The 21246-nt window shown below is 40.1% G+C and overlaps 1 protein-coding gene across 1 annotated transcript in view; it reads left to right on the forward strand.

Moving 5' to 3' along the window:
• The window catches only part of Ssh2 (slingshot protein phosphatase 2), a 235608-nt gene that overhangs the window by 148539 nt on the left and 65823 nt on the right, over window positions 1-21246 (forward strand). The window contains exon 3 of the mRNA XM_059271250.1: window positions 20203-20306. Within this exon, the coding sequence (XP_059127233.1) occupies window positions 20203-20306 (104 nt within the window). The remainder of the gene's footprint in view (window positions 1-20202; window positions 20307-21246) is intronic.

Consider the following 21246-nt stretch of genomic DNA (forward strand, 5'->3'; position numbering starts at 1 on the left):
AGTCTTTTGTAGTCAGCTTGCCCAGAAGACAGATGTAGGACAGTAATCCATATAATACACCCAACTTCTCAGAAAAGGAAGTTCAAGACAGAACACAACACAGGACTTTGCAAGTCAGTTGAAAGTTCTTTTTTGAGTTGAAGGAGTTGCCGACTCGAGGTGCCAAACAAGATCAAGTAAGAGAACCTCTCCTGAGGTCTGTTAAACCACGTGAACTTCCTCGTTTGCCAAGTAAACACCAGAGAGGACACAGTAATGCTCATACTTTATTTTAAAGTGTACTTCAGTCTTTGGCATTCCTGTTACCATTTCCAAATCATGTTTATTTAACTATATGGCATTACCCTGGGCATTGTATAAAGTAGTGTGACAGTCTTTCTATACTGTCTTCATGCAAAAGCAAACAGTATAGACCTAAAATACTCATCTAACTAAACAGAAATGAAATTGAACAACAGTTGTATTATTTTTACTTTTACCTGAGCTTTTCTGCATATGATAAGCTTTTTATTTAGAGTTAGAACAGGAAGAGGAGGAAGATAGCAGCTTTAAGCAGTAAGTTCTGCCCCATCTATTCTCCCACAAGAATGGGATAGCCCTGCCTAAGAGTTAGTACTATTGCTAGTAAAGAGCCTAAGTCACTTAAATAAAAAGACATGGGCAGAGGCTAGAGAGTAACTTAACCAATTAAAGAGTACTGGGTGATCTTGCAGAGGACCGGGGTTCAATTCCCAGCACCTGCATGGCAGTTCACAACCATCTGTAACCTTAGTTCCAGAGGATCCAACAACTACTTTTGCCTTGCATCAGGCATGAGGCATGCATGCAGTGCACATACATACATACATTCAGGCAAAATAATTATACATATAGCAATAAAACTAAAAAAAGAAAGCCAAGAATTCTTCCTTGTTTGACTAGTAGACACAGCTGATGGAAGGTATTTGGGGCAGAGAGGTAGGTAATGGGCATAGAAGTTAACCTAAAAACTTAGTATTTCTCTGCCCTGTGGGTTGTAATTGTTGGTTTCTTCACAGCTCACTTTCCCTCAAGCCCCACCCCTCATGCAGAGAACAACTTGTTGACCGCAGCTCCACTTTTCAAGTCTTGCACAAAGGCAGATGTCTCTAAAATGTAGCTTACGCAAAACATCTGTTTGTGTGCTTGACTCTGTTCCCACGGTGGTGTTTTCCTTCACTGCCTTGTTTGGTTTCCTTCCTTCCCTCCTTTCTCCTGCCTCCTCTTTTTTCTTCTATAAAAATTGAAAGCACATTATAACTTAATTTTTTATGAAAAGAGAGAGGAAAAACAACCAATGCTTCCTGACAACCATTTCTATTCTTCCCATTTTTCATATGCATAGCTTTTTTTTTACCTAATTTTTCTTAAGCAGAAGTTCAAATATTTTGTCATGCAACCACTTCCTTATTTTTCCATGGTTCTGGTATCATCATTTGGTTTTTGGTTGTGAGTTAACAAAAGGGCATTGCGTCTTATCAGCACTCTATCAGTGAGGCCTTGCTTATTTTTAAAATATTTTATTATTGTTTAAATATGTGTGTGTGTGAGTATGTACACATGTGTGCAAGTACCCTCAGAGTCCAAAAGAAAATGTCAGATCTCCTGGAGCTAAAGTTACAAGCATTTGTAAGCTGCGTGACATAGATGCTGGGAACTAAAATCATGTCCTCCAGAAGAGCAATTGCTCTTAACCAGTGAGCCATCTCTGTATCCTACCAACATTTATTCTTTTTTTTTTGGGGGGGGGGGTTTCGAGACAGGGTTTCTCTGTGTAGCTTTGCGCCTTTCCTGGAACTCACTTGGTAGTCCAGGCTGGCCTCGAACTCACAGAGATCCGCCTGGCTCTGCCTCCCGAGTGCTGGGATTAAAGGCGTGCGCCACCACCGCCCGGCCCAACATTTATTCTTAAGAGTAAGATATTAATATGTATAGAAAATTTTAATTTCTTAACTTAAAACTGCTGTTAAATTACATTACCTTTTCAAGACATGTTACTATGTCCATCCCAGGACAACCATATAATTAATTAAACAATAAAATAAAGATAAAATGTATCTATATATATGTAAAGTAGGCAGGAGATGATGGAAAGGAAGACAAATAAAAAGGTGCTGGGTGCATATAATCAAAGCACATAAGTGTATCTCTATAGACGCCACGGTGGAGCCCAGTGTTTTATACAGTTGATAAGTGCTTTTTTTTAAGTCTGAGGTTTTGTTCTTGACTATATTTGGGTTTTTTTGTGTGTGTTTTTGTTGTTGTTGTTGTTGTTGTTTTAGTTTGGTTTGGCTTTGAGGGGGTTGTATATATGTTTTTCGAGACAGGGTTTCTCTATATATCCCTGGCTGTCCCAGAATTCACTCTGTAGACCAGGCTGGCCTCAGAGATCCGCCTGCCTCTGCCTCCCGAGTGCTAGGATTAAAGGCTCGCACCACCATCACCTGGCTCCTTGGTTGTATTTGTGATTCAACTCTCCCATGCCTGACTAATCTTGCTGCTTCACCTGTAATTTGGTTGTCTGTCTAAACCAGAGCTATCCATATTTCTCACTTTTTGTCCTCTGTTTAATAATGAGTAAAGTTATTTCTATGTCTCACATTATCCCTTTCTTGTTTAAGGGGTATGGAAGTTGGAGATGTACCACATTTTGTTTTTTGCTTTTTGTTCATGAGACAGGATCTCACTGTATAGCCCCAGTTGACCTAGAACTCGCTCTGTAGACCAGGTTGGCCTTGAACTCACAGAGATCCGCCTGCCTCTGCCTCCTAATCACTAGGATTAAAGGCCTGAGCCACCATTCCCAGCTTTGTCTTCCCTTGTTTTGCTAAAACAGTTAGATACTGGGTACCTTCAGCCAACTTAAATGATTAAAGGCAGACCTTTGTTAAGTAGGGTCCCTTACTGGCTTAAGAAATCTATAGAAGTCATATATGGCCGTGTTAGCTGTTTGTTACTGCACGAAGCTTTCCGGTTAATCATTTTAAATGGTGCCTTTAGTATTAAAACCAGTGTTTAAAATCATGCCTTTTTAACCTTATTTGTTTCCTGGGTCCTGAGTTGCCACTGAAGTAGGTGATTGGGCCTAGCTCAAACAGACTTAAAAGCAATCTACATCGCTGGTGTGGGATAGTAGTATTTATTCCTATACTGAAACATACAGCTTTAACTTTTCCTTCCAACATGCTTGAAAACTCAAGTTACAGTTACTCTTAGATCACTTTGATTTCTATTTCTTTTTCCTCCAAATCTTAGGTAATTCATTGTAGTATGATACAGCCTTGTGAAGTCTTTGTCCCTGAAAAATGATGTGTGCTGTACCATTGCTTCTTCATAAATTTATTTTAAAATGTAATTTTAGTGAATTTCAAATTGGGCATGGTAGTGCAAGCCTTTTATTAATCCCAGCACTTGGGAGGCAGAGGCAGGCAGATCCCTGTGAGTTCAAAGCCAGCCTGGTCCATAGAGGGACTTCTAGGCCAGGCAGGGCTACACAGGGAGTCCCTGTCTCAAAAAGCAAACAAACAAAGCTCTTAGTGTATTCTTCACTATTCCTTTCTCTGCTCCTTTGTCATCATTATCATTAATATTACTGTTTACAAAAGTTAACTGTTCCTCACCCGTGCAACTAGGGGAAAGGAGGGAAGAAAAAAGAGTAGGAAGGGAAGGAGGTGGAAAGGAAGGAAGGCAGGGCAGGCATCCACATTGGAAAGGAGTAAGTCTGCTGTTTGTAGATGACAGGATCTTCTATGTAGAAAAACCTGAACACTTCACCAAAAAAAAAAAAAGAAGAAACAAACAAACAATCTGGACTGCACAAAAGTTGCAGAATATAAAATGAACATACAAAAATTATGTTTCCACACACTACTGACAAACTAGCTGAAAAGGAAAGTCAGAAAGCAATCTCATTTACAGTAGCTACAAACAGAAAAGCTCTACAGGGTTGCTGGGCAGGGGGGCACATGCCTTCAAGCCTGGCACTGTGAGTGCCAGGACAGCAGCGCTGTTGTTACACAGAGAAACCCTGTCTCGGAAAAAAAAAAAAAAAAAAAAACTCTAGAGGGAAAATTCAACCAAGGTGGTGAAATAACTTCAGTAACAACTAAACACACATCTGTACTCTTAGCAGGTGATAAATGCTTTTGTGTTGCTAGGCCTCGGAACTTTAAAGTTGCTTATTGTGCATGCTAATTGTGCATGATGAATCCAGAATCATCAGCATATAGGAGGATGGCCCTAAGTATAAATGAGGATATCCAAGAGAATGTATAAAAAGCAAAGAACTGATAATGAAATCGTGGGAGACATGATAGTTTAAGAAGTTGGCCAAAAATAGCCACAAATGAGTATATGAAGAAATAGTCTGAAGCATGAGGAATAATAAATGAGTTTGGGGGAGGGGGCGCGCAGGGGAAGGTTGTCAGTATTAAGTGGAGCCTGGCCTGGTGACACATATCTGTAACCTCACATTCAGGAGGCAGAGACAGGAGGAATACTTCAAGTTCAAAACCGATCTAATCTGTGTAGCAAATTCCAAGACCGTCAGCAATACCCAGTGAGACTTTGTCTCCAAAACAAATCAAAACAAGCAAAAAAAAAAAGAAAGAAAATCCACAATATCAAATGATTGCACAAGATAAACTAAAAAAAAAGAAATGCCCATTACATTTGAAAAGCAGAAATTTCTGAGTTTTAGCACATTGGAAGCTGAATCATTATCCTCACCAGGAGACTGACACCTTGTGCACACCCGCCCTTTCCTCTTTGTTTGAGCTTGTCTTCTAAACTCACTGCTTTACCATCTCTCAAGGCAGCCAGCTATACTCCTGCCTCAGAAGACTGTCCTTGCTGCTCCTTCTTCCTTTACTCTTGTGTTCCCTGCATCCCCGTCTAACTGGAGAAGCAGCGAGTTCAAATGGTGGAAAGGTCAAATGCTACTTTATAGGAAACTCTTTCTCTGCCCTTCTAACCCAGATGTGTACATGAGTACTCCCTGTCACTTCTCCTCTAGTTCTCACCATTCCATTCTGTGGCGTCTAAAGTGGAGCACTACTACATACCCTGGCCAGGTGTAGAGGGACTGTGTAAAGATTTCTGTTCAAACACTCCAGTTTTCCAACAGAAGCTAGAAATTCTATTTCTTCAACACTTTATTCAATTTGTGTGAGTGGGGAGGGTGCTTGGGCACCATGAACACCTGTGAAGGTCTTAGGACATTTATAGGAACCAATTTTTTCCTGCTGTGTGGGACCTTAGGGATCTAACTCAAGTCCTCATGTGGTGGCAAGCTCCCTTATCCACTAAGCAATCTTACCTGCCCATGAATTTTAAATATAATTAGTTGTTTATGAATTTATTTTCAAATACTGTCTTTATGGTTTGAATAGAGTGGGCAGGATAAGGTAGTACTACTGACAAAATACTGAACTGGGATACTGGAGAGGTTCAGAATAGATGCCATATTCTAGAAACTATCTGGAAGTAGAGTCTCAAGGAGATGGAAAGTGTTTGTATATCAGGTGTTCAATGAAGAGCAAACAATTGTTGAAGTGAGCACCTCTGGTCTCTGTCCTTTGGGTCTCTCATTTCTGGATGAGGAGGAGTTTCAGAGGAGTGATGGGGTGGAGGTGAGATGACATGAGTAGGGAGAAGGACTGGATGGCTGCGAGGCAGCGGGTATAGACTTTTTTTCTATATTCTAGGAAGGGACACAAGACTAGGCGACGGATGTGTGTGCGTGTATGTGTATATGTGTGTGTGTGTGTGTGTGTGTGTGTGTGTGTGTGTGTGTGTGTGTACGTGCCTTGTTTTAAGAAGTAAGAATCCAGTCTTGAAAGTGTTTCCAGGCTAGGAAGAAGCCATCACTAGAAATACAAACTAGGAAGTAAGAGAGTGGAATCAAAGACCTGGGATATATTGTTCTCTTTCATTGAAAAAAGACAGTAAGTTTTGGGGTACGAGGAAGTAGTTGGGAGAAATCACACCAGCTTCCCCATCCCCAGCATTATAAAAGGCAGGTTAACAGTGGAGAGTGGGATGCAGGGGAACATGGGAGGTCTGGATTGACAGGGAAGGGGAGAGGAGCTGTAATGAGGTGTAAAGTGCCCAACTGGATTACCTCAGTGTTCTTGCTGTCCTCTCGGACCTCTGTGTAACTGAGACCATAGATGTGTTGTGGCATGCAGAGGCATGGCTTTATATTCTCTTCAGTGTTGGGCTTTTCTCTTATTTATATAAACTGTGTATTTCTTGAATGTTCACTTAGTGTTAGGCACTGTGCTCAACATTGAAAAGATAACATTGGACACTGTGCTTACTTGCTCAGATAGGTAATAAATAATTCATTAAATTGTACAATTTTAAGCTGCAGGAGAACTCAGGAGCAAGGAGATACAATTCTAGGGCAAACAGTTGGGAAATGCTACATGATATTATGTTGGTTAAGAGAGAAAAGTTAAAAGAAAGTTGGTAGCCTGGTAGAAAGATTAGGAATCACGGGACTAGAAGTTTCCTCAGGTTGAAGATGGAGTTCACACACAGGAGGCAGAGAAGGCAGGTGGCTTTAATCAGGAGAGAGTATGATTTCTGAAACCAAGTCCATCAAGATTTCATGTCTTGGGGCTGGAGAGTTGGTTCAGTAATTAAGAGCACAGGCTGCTCTTCCAGAGGACCTGGGTTCAATTCCCAGCGCCCACAAGGCAGATTACAGCCGTCTGTAAACTCTAGTTCCAGGAGATCTGACGCCCTCATACATACGTGCAAGCAATACACCAATGTACATAAAATGAAAATAAAGAAAAAAAATAAAAAAAATAAATATTAAAAAAAAAGACTTCATGTCTTCCAGAGGGAACTTGGGAATTGGAGGTCTATTTGAAGAGTCTCAGTGACGGTTTTTTAAAATTGGAATGATGAGAAGTTTAGGGGCAAATTGTAGTAAAAGCCGGGGTAAAAGAGGTTGAGGAAAAGGTAACTGATAGTAGCAAGAATGTCGAAAGGTGACAGCAATAAATAGAATGACCTGAACCCTAGAAGAGGCCTTTTTAAGCGAGAAGAGGAAATGGATTGACTGAAACCAGAATTTGTCTTCTTAACCAAATGCTTGACAGCTTAACTTGCATTCCTCTGCTGCAGGTTTGTCTTCAGTACCTGGGAAGCATTTGTTAAATCACAAAATGAAAAAAAAGGTTGTTCAAATCTAAGTAGCTTGCCGTGAGTGGTTCTCCTTTTGTTTTGTACTGTTTTGTTTATTCCTATCAATCACTTTAAATTTACTTTCTACTAATGTTGATCATGTCTTCTTGGCATATCCAGTACTTTAAGTGCTGGGAAGGAACTGCTCAGGTCATCACTTCTAGGTCTACAAACTTCCAAGTTTTTTCCTTTCAAAAGGAATGTTTGAATCTAGACTTTAGGGATGAGCTCAGTTAACTCAGCCTGCAAGGGAAATGGGCTCCTTTAATGGGAAGCAGTTTCTCCTCCTCTTAGAGAAAGACTTCCTCAAAAAACAAAACTCGCTATCACTGTCAGTTACCAGAAGTCTATGGCCTGTTGTGTGTTCTGACCACCTGCTTTCATGGACACTCAGTGTTTTTGTGGTGGTTATGTTGTTTAGGAGAGTTATTTTTGGATGGCTGCTAGAGACAAGGTCGAAACTGAGCTTTGCCATGGCAGCTGCAGAGACTGCAAGGCAATAGGCTGTCATAGGCAGGTCTGGACTCAGGCTTAACTCAGAAAGTGTTTGGGAACAACTTGAAGGCATCCAAGAATACATCCTCTTCTCTATCCTGAAGTTAAAATTATTTTAGATCTGCACTAGTCTCACAAAAGGTATAAATTGGGCCCACCTGCTACTATATGAAGCTCTAGTCTTTCATGTTTAGTAGTTCTTTTAAAACATAAACCAAATGCTAAATGCTTTAAATCTCTGTAAAGAGATGAAATGGGCATGTGGTCAGATAATATGTAGAAAGAAATGTTCTTAGTCTCCTAGAATACCATAAAGAAACCAAGGACTGGGTAGTCATCCACTTCTTCACTGTGGTACACTTGCCTGCCTTCATTTAAAGGCCAATGGTCTTCCTGACATTTTAGGTTGATTTTGTGGGAGGGGTAGTATGTGGGGGCTTTTGGTTGGTTCTTTGATGGTTTTGTTTTGTTTTGAGGCAGGGTCTCACAGTGTAGTCCTAACTGACCTGAAACTATATGTAGACCAAGCTTGCCTCAAACTCACAGAGATGTACCTGCTTCCCTGATTCCTGAGTGCTGGGATTAAAGGGATGTGCCACTATACCCTGCCAACATTTTGGTTTTAATAGCTAGTTTTAGTATTTTTTAAAGTCAATTTTAATACCTAAGAAATTTAATGGAAAAGGGAGCAACTTGGATAATATGAAAATATTTACCTTGTGGGAATATATCTTAATCTTTTCCCACTCAGACCTGAACTCTGTTTAAGAATGCTTGAAAGGCCAGCCTGGTCTACAAAGCAAGTACCAGGACTACACAGGGCTGTAGCCAGGGCTACACAGAGAAACCCTGTCTCAAAAAACAAAAAACAAAAAAACAAAAAAACAAAAAAAAAAGCTTGAAAAACAGAACAAACAGCAAACGTTGCCATCAAATCCTACCTTTGTTCTCTGTATACAGATTGGCCAGAGCTGGCACTTGGGCTTTTGTTTGGGTGGTTAGTTGGTTGGTTGGCTTATTTATTTAAGAGAATGTCTTTCTCTATAACTCAGGCTAGTTTCCTTCTCCTGATTCAGCCTCCTAAGTGCTATGATGATAGGCACACACCATCACACTTGACTGACCAGATGTACATTTTGGTTTTTTTAATAGTAATTTGCTTCTTCACATATTAATTTTTCTTTAAAAATGATTTTTTATTATTGTTAAATTTTGTTTATTTTTATTTACATATGTGAGTATGCACATGTGTGTGCACAGGTGCATGTGGGTGCCTGTGGAAGAGGGTGTCAGATACCCAGAGCCGGAGTTACAGGTGCTTGGGGGGCACCCGTTAGACTCCAGTCCTCTGCAAGAGCAGCAAGCAGTCTTAACCACTGAACCATCTCTCTATCCACCCTAGATGTGTTTTTAAATGCTACTTGCTTTACACTATTAGGACAGTAATATATCCTGTGATAATAATATCAGGTTAAATGCCATCCTGGGTGTCAGGTGACTTGGGGGCTTAGTAACCTGGCTCTATTGCTAATCAGCTGTGTGGTTTGTGGCAAATGATTCAATTCTCTGGCTTCATTTGATACTTGGGAGTCAAACTGAATTTTAACCTATCTTAAGCAAAATACTTATTAGACAGTGTCAGAGTATACTTACTGGATGTGTGCTAAAGGACCAAGATCAGAGAAGAGCTAAAATCAAGGATATTCTAGGAAGGCCATGGAGCAGAATTAGACTAGTACAGAACTTGCAACTCCCCACAGCAAACATGACCATACCCTACAATACCTCCTCCTTTGGTTTACTTGCTTAAGATTCTTAGCCCCAGGGGAAAGATTCTATCAGGCCAGACATGAGCCACACTCCAGCTTCCCTCACAGCCTCTCATAGTTCCTGAGCTGAAGGTCACCAAGTCCACATTTGGTAGAGTTTCCAAAAGAATAGAGTAGCCGGGTCTGATAGTGCAGACCTATCCTCTCCACTGCTCAGGAGGCTGAGGCAAGAGGATCGTGGGTTCAAGGTCTGCTTTGGGCATCCCTGAGAAAGTGTCAAAATAAAGGCAAGAGAGAGTTCAGGGAGATGGCTCAGTGGTTGAAAGCACTTATTGCCACATGAGCCCGCATAAGTGCTCATCTATAACCCCTGCACTCCTGTCATGAAATGGGAAGTAGAGACAGGAGAATCGCTCGGAAGCCCCAGGTCAGATAGCCTGTAGTACAAGTGTAACAGCAGAAACAAGAGACCCTGCCTCAGAAACAGTAAGAGAACAAGCTCCAGAAAAGTTGTTCTTTGACCTCCACTCGTGTGCCTTGACTCGTGCCACACGTCTTGGGACATACCTCAATGGTAGGAACTTGTCTATCATGTGCAACACCCAAGATTCTAATACCAAAATAAATAAATGAATGAATGAATGAAAGAAAAAATGAAAAAGAAAGGTAGGTTTTATTAGAAAAGATTTGTTGCTAGATAGCCAGAAATAGCAAACATCAAACCAGATGTGTTAAATTGGAGGATTAAATTGTATAACCTGTATAACCAACAGTAAAGTTATTGTTTCTATCAAACATACCTATAATGTAAGATCTTATTTATAAATGAACATTTAAAATGAACAAAACCAAAAGGTATTTTCTGATATTTTAATTTTTTGTCTCTCCCTTTCCCCAATTAAGGTCTATAGGGAAAAGATCAGAAAGGTCAGTCCTCCTTGGCATTTGTCTCATGGACTTGAACAAAAGGCCTTCCCCAGACTCTGCCCGCTTCAACTATAGGAAGTAGAAAGAGGGAAAACAAATAGCTGACTATAGTTTTACTTGGCATTGCACAACAGAGTCTAGATGGAAAATTAGCTGGAGTTAAAATGGCCTGATGGTTGTAGTTAATCAGTAAGAACTAGAAGCCTAAGCTCTTCTGTTTTGCTAATTGGTCTACTGTGCTTTTATATTCATAAGGAGAGAATTAACCTTGCTACTGTATTCATAGATCTGTGTCTGGGATTAATGTCCCAGGGGAATGGCTTCCAGGTATGATTTACTATTTCCAGTATTGTCCAGTGTTGGGCTCTGTGTGATAGGAATGGGGAATGCCTAATCACCAAGGACAGTATGATACCTGGATTTCTGTTTTCTCCCACTGTAATCTAGATTCCTTTAGGAATACAAAGTTATGTTTTTCTCCTTACTTAGAAATATGCTTCTGAGTTTCTTGCAGTCCTGAAGTGCATAATGTCTTTTTCCACCCTGTTTTTGTTTGTTTGATTGGCTTGATTTAGTTTGGCTTGGTTTTTTGAGACAAGGTTTCTTTGTGTGACCTTGGCTGTCCTAGAACTCGCTTTGTAGACCAAACTGGCCTTGAACTCACAGAGCTCCACCTGCCTCCGCCTCTTGAGTTCTGGGATTAAAGGTGTGCGCCCCCCCCCATCACCACCACCACCACCATCAGCAGCAGCAGCCTTCATCCTCTCTAATGTATGTAGCTATGTTTCTTCACTAGGCAATGACATTCTAGCTGTGTGCTCCCTTGGCCTCTTGAAACTTGTAGCTACAGATTGCCCTTTTCTCAGTAGGGGTAGGTCCTTCTCACTTAAGGATTGGCAGAAGCTGCATTAGCCCCTTCTTGTGTCTGAAATTTAACAACTAAGCAAGGACAGCTTATCAAAAGAGGGAAGTAAAGTATTAATGTGGAATGTGGGAGAAAGTTTCCTCTACATGAATATTCTTTATTTAAGTGGTTTTTAAAATAGCTTTTTTTAAAATTTATGTGTTATGTGTTTGTTTGGGGGAAGTGCATCCCATGGCACACATGTGGAGGTCACAAATCCTACATGAATATTCTTTAAGATAAAAATACTGCAGCTTGAACTATGTATTTGAATTTAGCATAACTGCCAATCAGTTTAATTTTGTGCAGGGATGTTGTATACAGCCAATATTTCACAGTCTTTACCTATAAATTTTGGTGTCAGGGAAAAACACCAAACAAATTCAAGTGACTGGTGTTATAAATATTAAAATCTACTTCCTTCATTTAATTTTGATTTTTTTCTTTATTTAAGGTTGAAATAAGAATATTATATTCACTTAGTGAAATTCCTTTTTAAAAAATAACTTTTTAAGGTTTGTTTATCTTTATTTTTATGAGTTTTTTTTGTTTTGTTTTGTTTTTTAATTTTTTTATTTTTTGGTTTTTCGAGACAGGGTTTCTCTGTGTATTTTTGCGCCTTTCCTGGAACTCACTTTGTAGACCAGGCTGGCCTCGAACTCACAGAGATCCGCCTGCCTCTGCCTCCCGAGTGCTGGGATTAAAGGCCTGCACCACCACTGCCCGGCAATGAGTGTTTTGCCTACATTTATATATGTGTATCACATGAGTGCCTGGTGCCTGAAGAGGCCGGAAGAGGGAATCTGCTGGAACTGGAGTTATAGGTGGTTGTGAGATGCTGTATAGGTTCTTGGAACCCAGGTCCTCTGTAAGAGCAGCCAGTGGTTTTAACTGCTGAGCCATCTTTCCATCCCTGAAACTTTCATTCTCATAGTAAATTACCCATTTCTTGTAGTTAGAGTTTTCCTGTCTGGCCCACAGTCAGGACAAATCTCTCTCACCCGCCAGTCCCACAGCCGCTTAGACCCAACCAAGTAAACATACAGAGACTTATATTACTTATAAACTGTATGGCCATGGCAGGCTTCTTGTTATCTAGTTCTTATATCTTAAATCAACCCATTTCTGCTAATCTGTAAGTTGCTATGTGGCTTGTGGCTTACTGGTACCTTACATCTTGCTTGTCATGGCAGCAGCTGGTAGCATCTCTCTGCCTCAGCCTTCCACTTCCCAGAATTCTCCTCTCTCCTTGTCCCGCCTATACTTCCTGCCTGGCTACTGGCCAATCAATGTTTTATTTATTAACCAATCAGAACAACACATTTAACATACAGAACATCCCACAGCAATTTCTTTCTGTGGATGTTTCATTATAAAACAGAATTTCTGGTCCAGTCAACATTCAATCATTTGGCCAGGTATATATTGCTTTGTTTTGTTTCCTTAACCTTCTTGTCTGGTCACAGGTGACTACTCTGACCACAGTCCTCAAAGAGTATTCCAGTCTCAGAATGGCTAAGTATTTTCTTCCTTCCCTTAGTTGACCTTTTCCTTTATATACTTTAGGAAGTGACTTTGATCTGAAGGGTTTGGCCAAGGGGGCTTGCCCAAAGAACACAATGCTCTTTCCCCCGTTTTTGAGACTGAAATGCTACTATCAGTCCCAACAGAGGTTGCAGTTCTTCATTATCCAGCCCAATTAGATTAATCTCTCAGCCAGATGTTCTTCATTACCTTTAGTTCTCTCATTCTGTACTCTACTTTTAAATTCTCTTTTAAAATTCTCTGTAGAGAAGATACTGTACTTCATCTATTATACTGTTCCTAAAACTAGAGTAACATAGAAGAATCAGTCAGAGCAAGGGCTTTCACATCAGGTCTTGAATCCTTGCTCTGAGGTTACTAGCTGTTTGATCTTGGGCATATACTGTTTCGAGCCCCTCTGATGCCTACAAGTAAGTAGGCATGGAACTAAGTGGAACTAAAAACAGTAGGTTGTGTTCTAAAGGTGAGGTGCAGCACTTAGAGTCTAGCATTTAGCATGTAGCCGGGTTAACTTATTAACTCATTTCTTGTATGTAACCAAGGATGCCTTTCCCTTGCTAAGTAGTAATCCTATGGCAAAGAGAGACACAGACATCTTTGAGCTTTATTTCCATAAAGACTGAAGAGCAGTATCACTGTCACAATCCTCTAAGAGCTGTTTTATCATCTTTAGATCAAGAAGGATTTTCTCTATTGTTTTTTCTTTTTTAGCATAGGGATTCTTAAGTCCTTTGGCCTTTGTGTTTTAATTAAATCCAGGTCATCAGATGTGCCAGCAAAACACCTTTACCTACCACTGAACCACCAGACCAGCCCTCAGATTTTTAAAGAACAACTCCATCTACTGAATCTTTGAAGAGCTGTTTCAGTAACACTGATACTGGCCTAACTAGATTTCTTCCTATTCTTGTAAGATGACTGTTTGTTACCTTACACTGAAGGACATGAAATTACATTTACATATAATTTTATTTAGTACAAAGTGTTTAATTTTGTTCATCGAAACTCTACATGATTATGGATTTCGTCTTCCCACTTTCATACCACTTCTCTTCATCTTTGACAACGTGATTTACTTCCACACACACACACTCAGAAATATAAACTGTAGTCAGCCACTTCTCATCCCTTGTCCCTCTTTTACCAACAGTATGTCACTTTTGAGATCACTGAGGACTTATATCTAAGGCCATGGAATAAATAGGATGGGATGTGTCATCTAGAGTATGTTGAGTCCCACTCTCAGGGACCCTTTATCACACTTAAGGAAGGAGTCTTCTGCCTGACCCAGCTGGGTCTGCTGTGCATTTATTGATATTTGTGCAAATAAGCCAAACAGAAAGACTGGTTTCCCTTATGCCCTATGTGAGCATGATCCCTGATTTGTTTCTTTTTTGTTTTTTTCCAGACAGAGTTTCTCTGTGTAGTTTTGGTGCCTGTCCTGGTTCTCGCTCTGTAGACCAGGCTGGCCTTGAACTCACAGAGATCCACCTGGCTCTGCCTCCTGAGGGCTGGGATTCAAGGTGTGTGCCACCACCACCGGGCTCCCTGATTTGTTTTTACAAATTTGTATCACTGTCACCACATCCAGTCTGTGCATACTAGGAATCAAAGGCAGGTCTTTGTGCATGCTAAACAAGCACTTTTCAAACCGAGCTACATCTCATACCCTCCTGTTCTTCTAGTCATGAAGTTATAGAATCCAACAGTTTTGAATTAACTAACCCCATTGCCCCAACTATTACTCTTGTGAAAACACTACATACATTTTGAAAAGCACATTTAACTGTGTAACACAAAGAATGTACATAGGTATTCTTTAACACATAAGCAACAACAGTATTACAGAACTCTCCAAACCAGGAAGTTAGTTTAAACTACTGTTTGTCAAAGAAAACTACTTGTGTCTCACAAAGGGAATGACTGGAGTATGCTCAGCTGTTAAGCTCTCACTCAGCAAATACTTCTTTTGTAGATATAGATAACTGCTTTGTTTACTGGGAACCAAAGTGCACAGAGCTGTTAGTTTTGCCTAGTGAGTAGGTAGACTATTTAACTTTTTTGTTTTTTCATTTAGTGAAGCAGACAGTTGCTGTGTTGGCAGAAGTGTGATTTTCATTTCCTGTCTGTGGTATACCCCACTCATCCTGTCACTCAGACATTTTGTTTTAGATTGTTCCCATAATGTCAGTGAAACTGGTCCACAACACAGGGGCATGTGCACACCACGAATGTAACAGGAGACAGGGCTTGTGCAACAGACCACAAGAGAACTGTGCTTTATTTAAAGATAAAAACAAAACAAAATCAAGGCAGCCTCTCCTAGCCAGCATGCAAGTTTTTAAAATGACATCTATAGATTCTTATGTGTTTTGTTTTTTAAAAATGTGTTCAATCTCTCTGGCTGGTTACAACCTTAAAAGTTTCATCAATCTCATACCACTTTATTGAAGCATGAAATTGAGCCAAAATTGAGCATTATAAAGCTGATTTCAGCTTGCCCACTTACTTGCCATGAACAATTTCATTTTATGACCCATTAATCTACCACATGCCTGGAGTTCTATAACACTTTTTTTTTAAGACAGGGTCTCATAATGTAGCCCTGGTTGGACTGTAACTTGCTATGTAGATAGAAGCTGGCCTCACAAGAGATAGGCCTCTACTTCTCAAGTGCTGGAATTAAAAACAGGCGCCACCACACCCAGTGTGCTCTATAACCCATTTCTTAACTGGAGTTATTCCTACTGCACTGGTAGAAGAGTCCAGGAAATTGGGAGGAAACGAGGATAAATAAATGTATTCTCATATATCTTTTGAGCCCTTACTGTATTTCTGGTGGCGTTTCTTTCCAGTGCTGAGGGTACAGTGAGAGCAAGGTAAGGTCCTTGCATCCGTAGAGCTTATATCCTGATAACTGCAATCAAGAACACAAGTGAATAAATAATCTAGTCCACAAAAATATCCTGAAAGGGACAAAACAGGACAACAGGACAGAATGTGATTGAGATAAAAGAAAAGAGGCATGGTGATAGTAGAGCTGAGGTTTAAATACTCAACAGTTTCGGGGAAGACTCAAGTAGAGAATGGTAAGTACAAAGGCCTTGAGAAGGAGCCTGAAATACTGCAGTCAAAACAGAGTGACCAGGGATAGTTCACAGTCAACAAGAAGAGGCAGCTAGCTTAAGGTGGAAGTAACTTGCTAAACTGCAGGCTGTTTCATGAGCCTAGAAGACCAAGCTGCAGCCTGGCTCTTCATTTTTAAGTATGAAGGGAAGAAGCCTTTACAGAGTTGTACACAGTGACGCTGTAATCTGAATATACTTTAAAGCACTGACTGCAGTTTGATGAGTGGGTGGCAGAGGGGCAAAAGTGGTTGCAGACAGAACTACCAAAAGGCTTTTTGCTGATACAATGTCTAGGATTTGATTCACGTGACAAAGTGAAGGAGATGAAGATAGAAAGAAAATTAGCCAAGAATTAAAGCTACAATGTGATAGAAATGTGAGTGTTCATAAATTCTTCCTACTTAAAAAAAAAAAGATTTATTTACTTATCTATTGTGTGTGTGTGTGTGTGTGTGTGTGTGTGTGTGTGTGCGCGCGCGCATGTGTGTATGTATATGCACCAAGTGTGTGAAAGTGCTTGAGGAAGCAAGAAGAGGATGGTTCCCCTGGAGCTGGAGTTACAGGCAGTTGTGAGCCTGTTAATATAGGTGTTGGGAACTAAACCTGAGTAATCTACAAAAGCAGCACGAACTTTAACCCCTGAACCATTTCTCCAGCCTTGCCACCCACACACCCACACATGCATATATACATACATACATACATACTCACACTACTTTTCTATACATTTAAAAGGTTTTGTTTTGTTTTTTGTTTCTTTGTTTGCTTGTTTGTTTGTTTTGATTTGCTTTGAGATGGTCTTACTATGTAGACCAGGCTGTCCTCAAACTTATATTTACTGCCTCTGCCTCCTGGGTGCTGGGATTAAAGGCATTTGTCACCTTACCCATCTGTTTGAAAACTTATTTAAAAGCTTTTATTACAAAATAAACACCCAGATTGTGTTAGTGCTTGTCTATAATACTAACACTGGAGAGGTGACGGCAGGAGGAAGAGAGCCAAGTCATCACCCTAAACTACATAAGGTGAACAAAACCAGCCTGGGCTACATGATACTCTACTTCAAAAGCAAAACAGGAAACTTCTTTATTTATTTTATTATTTATCTATTTTTACTCTTTCACCATTCTTCTAACAAAAATTTACTGGACAGCTACTGACTGTGTACAAGTCAGTCTAGTAAGTGCTAGAAAAATGGTTGAAAAGTAATTGCAGTTCAATATAATACTGTCTTTCACTACTAGAGAACTATTGGCTGGACATGACAGCTCAGACCTTAACCCCAGTACTTGGGAAGTGGATACAATAGGATATTCAGAGTTATCCTTGGCTATATAGCAAGTTCAAGACCAACATGGCTACATGAGCTCTTATCTCAAAAAATCAGAGGAGTAGCTAAGACCCAGTTACATCAGCAAACTTGAATCCCCCAGTGAAAACACTTTTTGTGTTTGATTGGTTGGTTGCTTTTTTGAGACAGGGTTTCCTTGTACATCCCTGGCTGACCTTGAACTAACACTGTAGACCAGCTGGCCTTGAACCCAGATCCGCCTGTCTCTGCCTCCTGAGTGCTGGGATTAAAGGCATAAGCCACCACCACCCAGCTAAAACACTTTTTAAAAAGCCCGAGCCAACAACAGCATAAGAAGAAAATGTCAGTACTGTGGACCAGTCAAGATGATGATGGGAGTAGATGGACAGATCCAAAGTGAGTTTGAGAGTACAACCCGCAGGATTTGCAGGTGGTTTAAAGATGTATTGTGGGGAGACAAAAAGACACGAAGGCCAACTTGACTGTTCCACATTTGTCCCAAACAACTGTGCAGATGAATCTAGGAGTCAGTCGTGAGGAGGTGCTTAAGAGTTCGGAGCAGGGCTGGCACTCAGCTCCATAGTAGAGTTCTTGCCTAGTTGTGGGAGGTCCTGGGTTTGGTCCCCAGAACCCCAGGAAAGGTTTAGAGAGGTTCTTTCTTTGTTGTTTTTGGTTATGTTTGGTTTGGTTTTACAGTACTGAGGGTTAAGCTGAGGTCTTTGCACATGCTAGGCAAGTGCTCTACCTGGAAGCCATGTCCCCAGCCCAGTAACTTAGCTTGGACAGTGTACATTTATGATGTCAAGTAGATTTTTCCAAGTAGATAGTTTGAGTAGGCAGTGTTGTTTGCGTACACTGGCTAACCCAGAGTAGCACCAAATTCTCAGGGGCATACCTAGAAACCTATTACATGTTTCTAAACTTCGCTGTGAGTGTCTTAAAAGTTCTGACTTTCTCCCCTTTTCAGATTCTGTGGATAATAATGAAAGGCTTGTTAAGTCCATTGTTATGAAAGAAATTTCGATATGTTTTTTGTTTATATCCACTTGTAATTATAATTTTGAATATCTTCTGTTCTAAGCAATAATTCTCCACTTACGTTATCAGCCTCCCATGGGAGATCTACTCCAGGAAGTAAAGCACACTTCCTCTGTGCTAGTCCTCTCCAGTGCATGTGGAGATGCAGCTTACTAAGAGTACAATTTTAGTTGTTTATTTTTAATTTACACACAGCAGTTGTACATATTTATGAGATAAAATATAATATTTTGATACCTGTATACAATTTTTTTATTTCTTTAGATTGATTTATTTTTACTTGAAGTGTATGAATGCCTGTGTACATGTGTGTGCACCATGTGTTTGCTTGTTGAATCCCCTGGAACGGAATGGTTTTGAGCCACCATATGGGTACTGGGAATTTAACCTGGACCCTCTGAAAGAACAGGTGCTCTTAACTGGTGAACCATCCCTCCACCCCTCTGTATACAGTGTCCAATGATAGATCTGGGGGCTTATAGGTCATATTCATCTCCTCAGACATTTATAATTTCCTTATATAGGAACTTTCAAAATCTTCTAGCTAATTTGAAGTATACACTTGTGATCAGTTATAGTTATCCTACTGTGCTATAGAACATTAGAAACTATTAGTCTTCTCCAACTAGACTCCTATACCTACCAACCACCATCCCCTCTTCATAACCTCTCCATATTATCCTTTGCAGGTTTTGATAACCACTCTTCTATTTAATAAGGATACAGTTTTGAGCTCACACTTGAGAATGGGGTGTGTGTGTGTGTGTGTGTGTGTGTGTGTGTGTGTGTGTGTGTTTAAAATAAGTGTTCTTCCAAACTCTGGCTCTGTTATAAATAAATATTGAAGCATTTCTGGGCAGTTGGTTCAGCTCAGTGATAAAGTAATTATCAAGCATATGTGAGGCCCTGGGTTTGATCCCAGGACCTAGCAACACAAAAATTAAAAAGGAAACTTAATTTTGAAAAAGAAAACAGAGAATGTTTTACATCTTATCAGAACACCATTGAAACACTGTCACTAATCACTAATAATACCTAATATTTGTTAAGAGCTTACTTCTGCCAGGCAGTGGTGGCGCACACCTTTAATCCCAGCACTGGGGAGGTAGAGGCAGACAGATTTCTGAGTTCGAGGCTAGCCTGGTCTACAGAGTGAGTTCCAGGACAGCTAGGGCTACACAGAGAAACCCTGTTTCAGGGTTGGGAGGAGACTTACTTCTGTGAACCCAGGTACTACCCAAGGAAGCTGTATGTTCACTGACTTCTCATAACCTCATTTTATAGAAGAATAAATAACCACAGAGCAATAGAGCTGGGATTCAGACCCTTAACAATCTTGTTCCAGAGTCTTTGCCCTTTTATTTATTTAAAGTTGTTCTTAACTTCTGCCATGTAATTTAAATAGAATATTTTAAGTTTTGTTTTAGAAAAATTACCTAGAGTAGGCAGAACTATATGTGAGCAACCAGAATAAAGAATAATCTCTCCTCTTGAAATTGTTGGATTTTGGTTTTGTTTGTGTTTTTTATTTTTAATTTTTTAATTGATCTTTTAATTTGGGTTTGTTGTTATTGTTTGTTTTAATTTCCTTTTCATTTTGTTTGGTTTTGTGGGGGGGTTGTGATGGTGTATCTTCACTATGTGACCCTGATTTGCATGAAGCTTGATGCTTTGTAGCCCAGGCTGGCTAGCCTTGAGCTCACAGAGATCAGATGCCTGTGTCTGCCTCCCCAGTGCTAGGATTAAAGGCATACTTCACCCTGTGAAGTTGGAACTTTGGGTAGAGAAGAGAGAGAAATCCTAAACTGGGTCTCCATCCTATTTGCTTTACATCCGTAAGTAATGTTTCTCTTAACTTTTTCCTTACAGCATCAGCGAGAGCTTTTTAACTGTCAAAGGTGCTGCCCTTTTTCTACCACGGGGGAATGGCTCGTCTACACCAAGAATCAGCCACAGACGCAACAAGCATGCAGGTAAAACTGCATATATATATTCTTGTTTCCTTTTGTTGCTAGGATAAGATATCTAAACAAAAAGCAATTCTAGGAAGAAAGGGTTTGTTTTAGCTCATAATTCCAGATTATAGTCCATTACTGCAGGGAAGTCAAGACAGGAATTTCAAATGGTAGTCACATGACATCCACAGTCAAGAGCAGAGAGAAATGAATGCATACATGCTCACTTTCTTGCTTGCTTGCTTGTACTCAGCTCAGTTTCTCTACTCTTACTCAGTTTAGGACCCACCATGCCTAGGGAATGGTGCCACCCGTAATGGGTTGAGTCTTACCCTATCAATTAACAATTATGACAATCCCCTGTATAGCATGCCCTCAGACCACCCCATGTAGACAATCCTCCATTGACTCTCTCTTCCCAGGTGATTCTAGGCTGTGTCAAGTTGACAATTAAAGCTAACCACACAAACCTTTTACCTTAACTTTGTTGACTTGTGACCTCCAGGAGTGGAAAAAATTACAAGGAAGGAACCTTGAGCATACAGATCAGAGGTGAAAGCAGGAAATACTGGATCCTATTGAGTCAATAGTTGAGTTTAGCTGTAATCAGACTAATCTCAGCTACTTTAGAGGCTGTGCTACTTCTTGTTTGGACTTTCATCTCATTAGAATGTAGCAGTTCACAATTATAGCTAGTTTCCCTAGGCCATGTTAATAACTTCCTGCCAAAGCTCTCTGACAATGGCATTTTTTTTAAATAAGGGAGAAAAACTTTTGAAAAAATTAACTTGGATATATTTTCACAATGCTTCCTCCTCAGTATCCCCCATCATAGTTGGAGTTGAGCATTTTGCCAAAAAGTGTGAATGCTCAAAGGAAATAGCCACGCTAAGCTTTTTATTTCTGTTGGGTGTGGATATTTATGACAGTAAAAAGAAGACAAACTATTGTTCTAAAT

This window comes from Peromyscus eremicus, chromosome 8a (genome assembly GCF_949786415.1).
Source record: "Peromyscus eremicus chromosome 8a, PerEre_H2_v1, whole genome shotgun sequence".
Taxonomy (NCBI): domain Eukaryota; kingdom Metazoa; phylum Chordata; class Mammalia; order Rodentia; family Cricetidae; genus Peromyscus; species Peromyscus eremicus.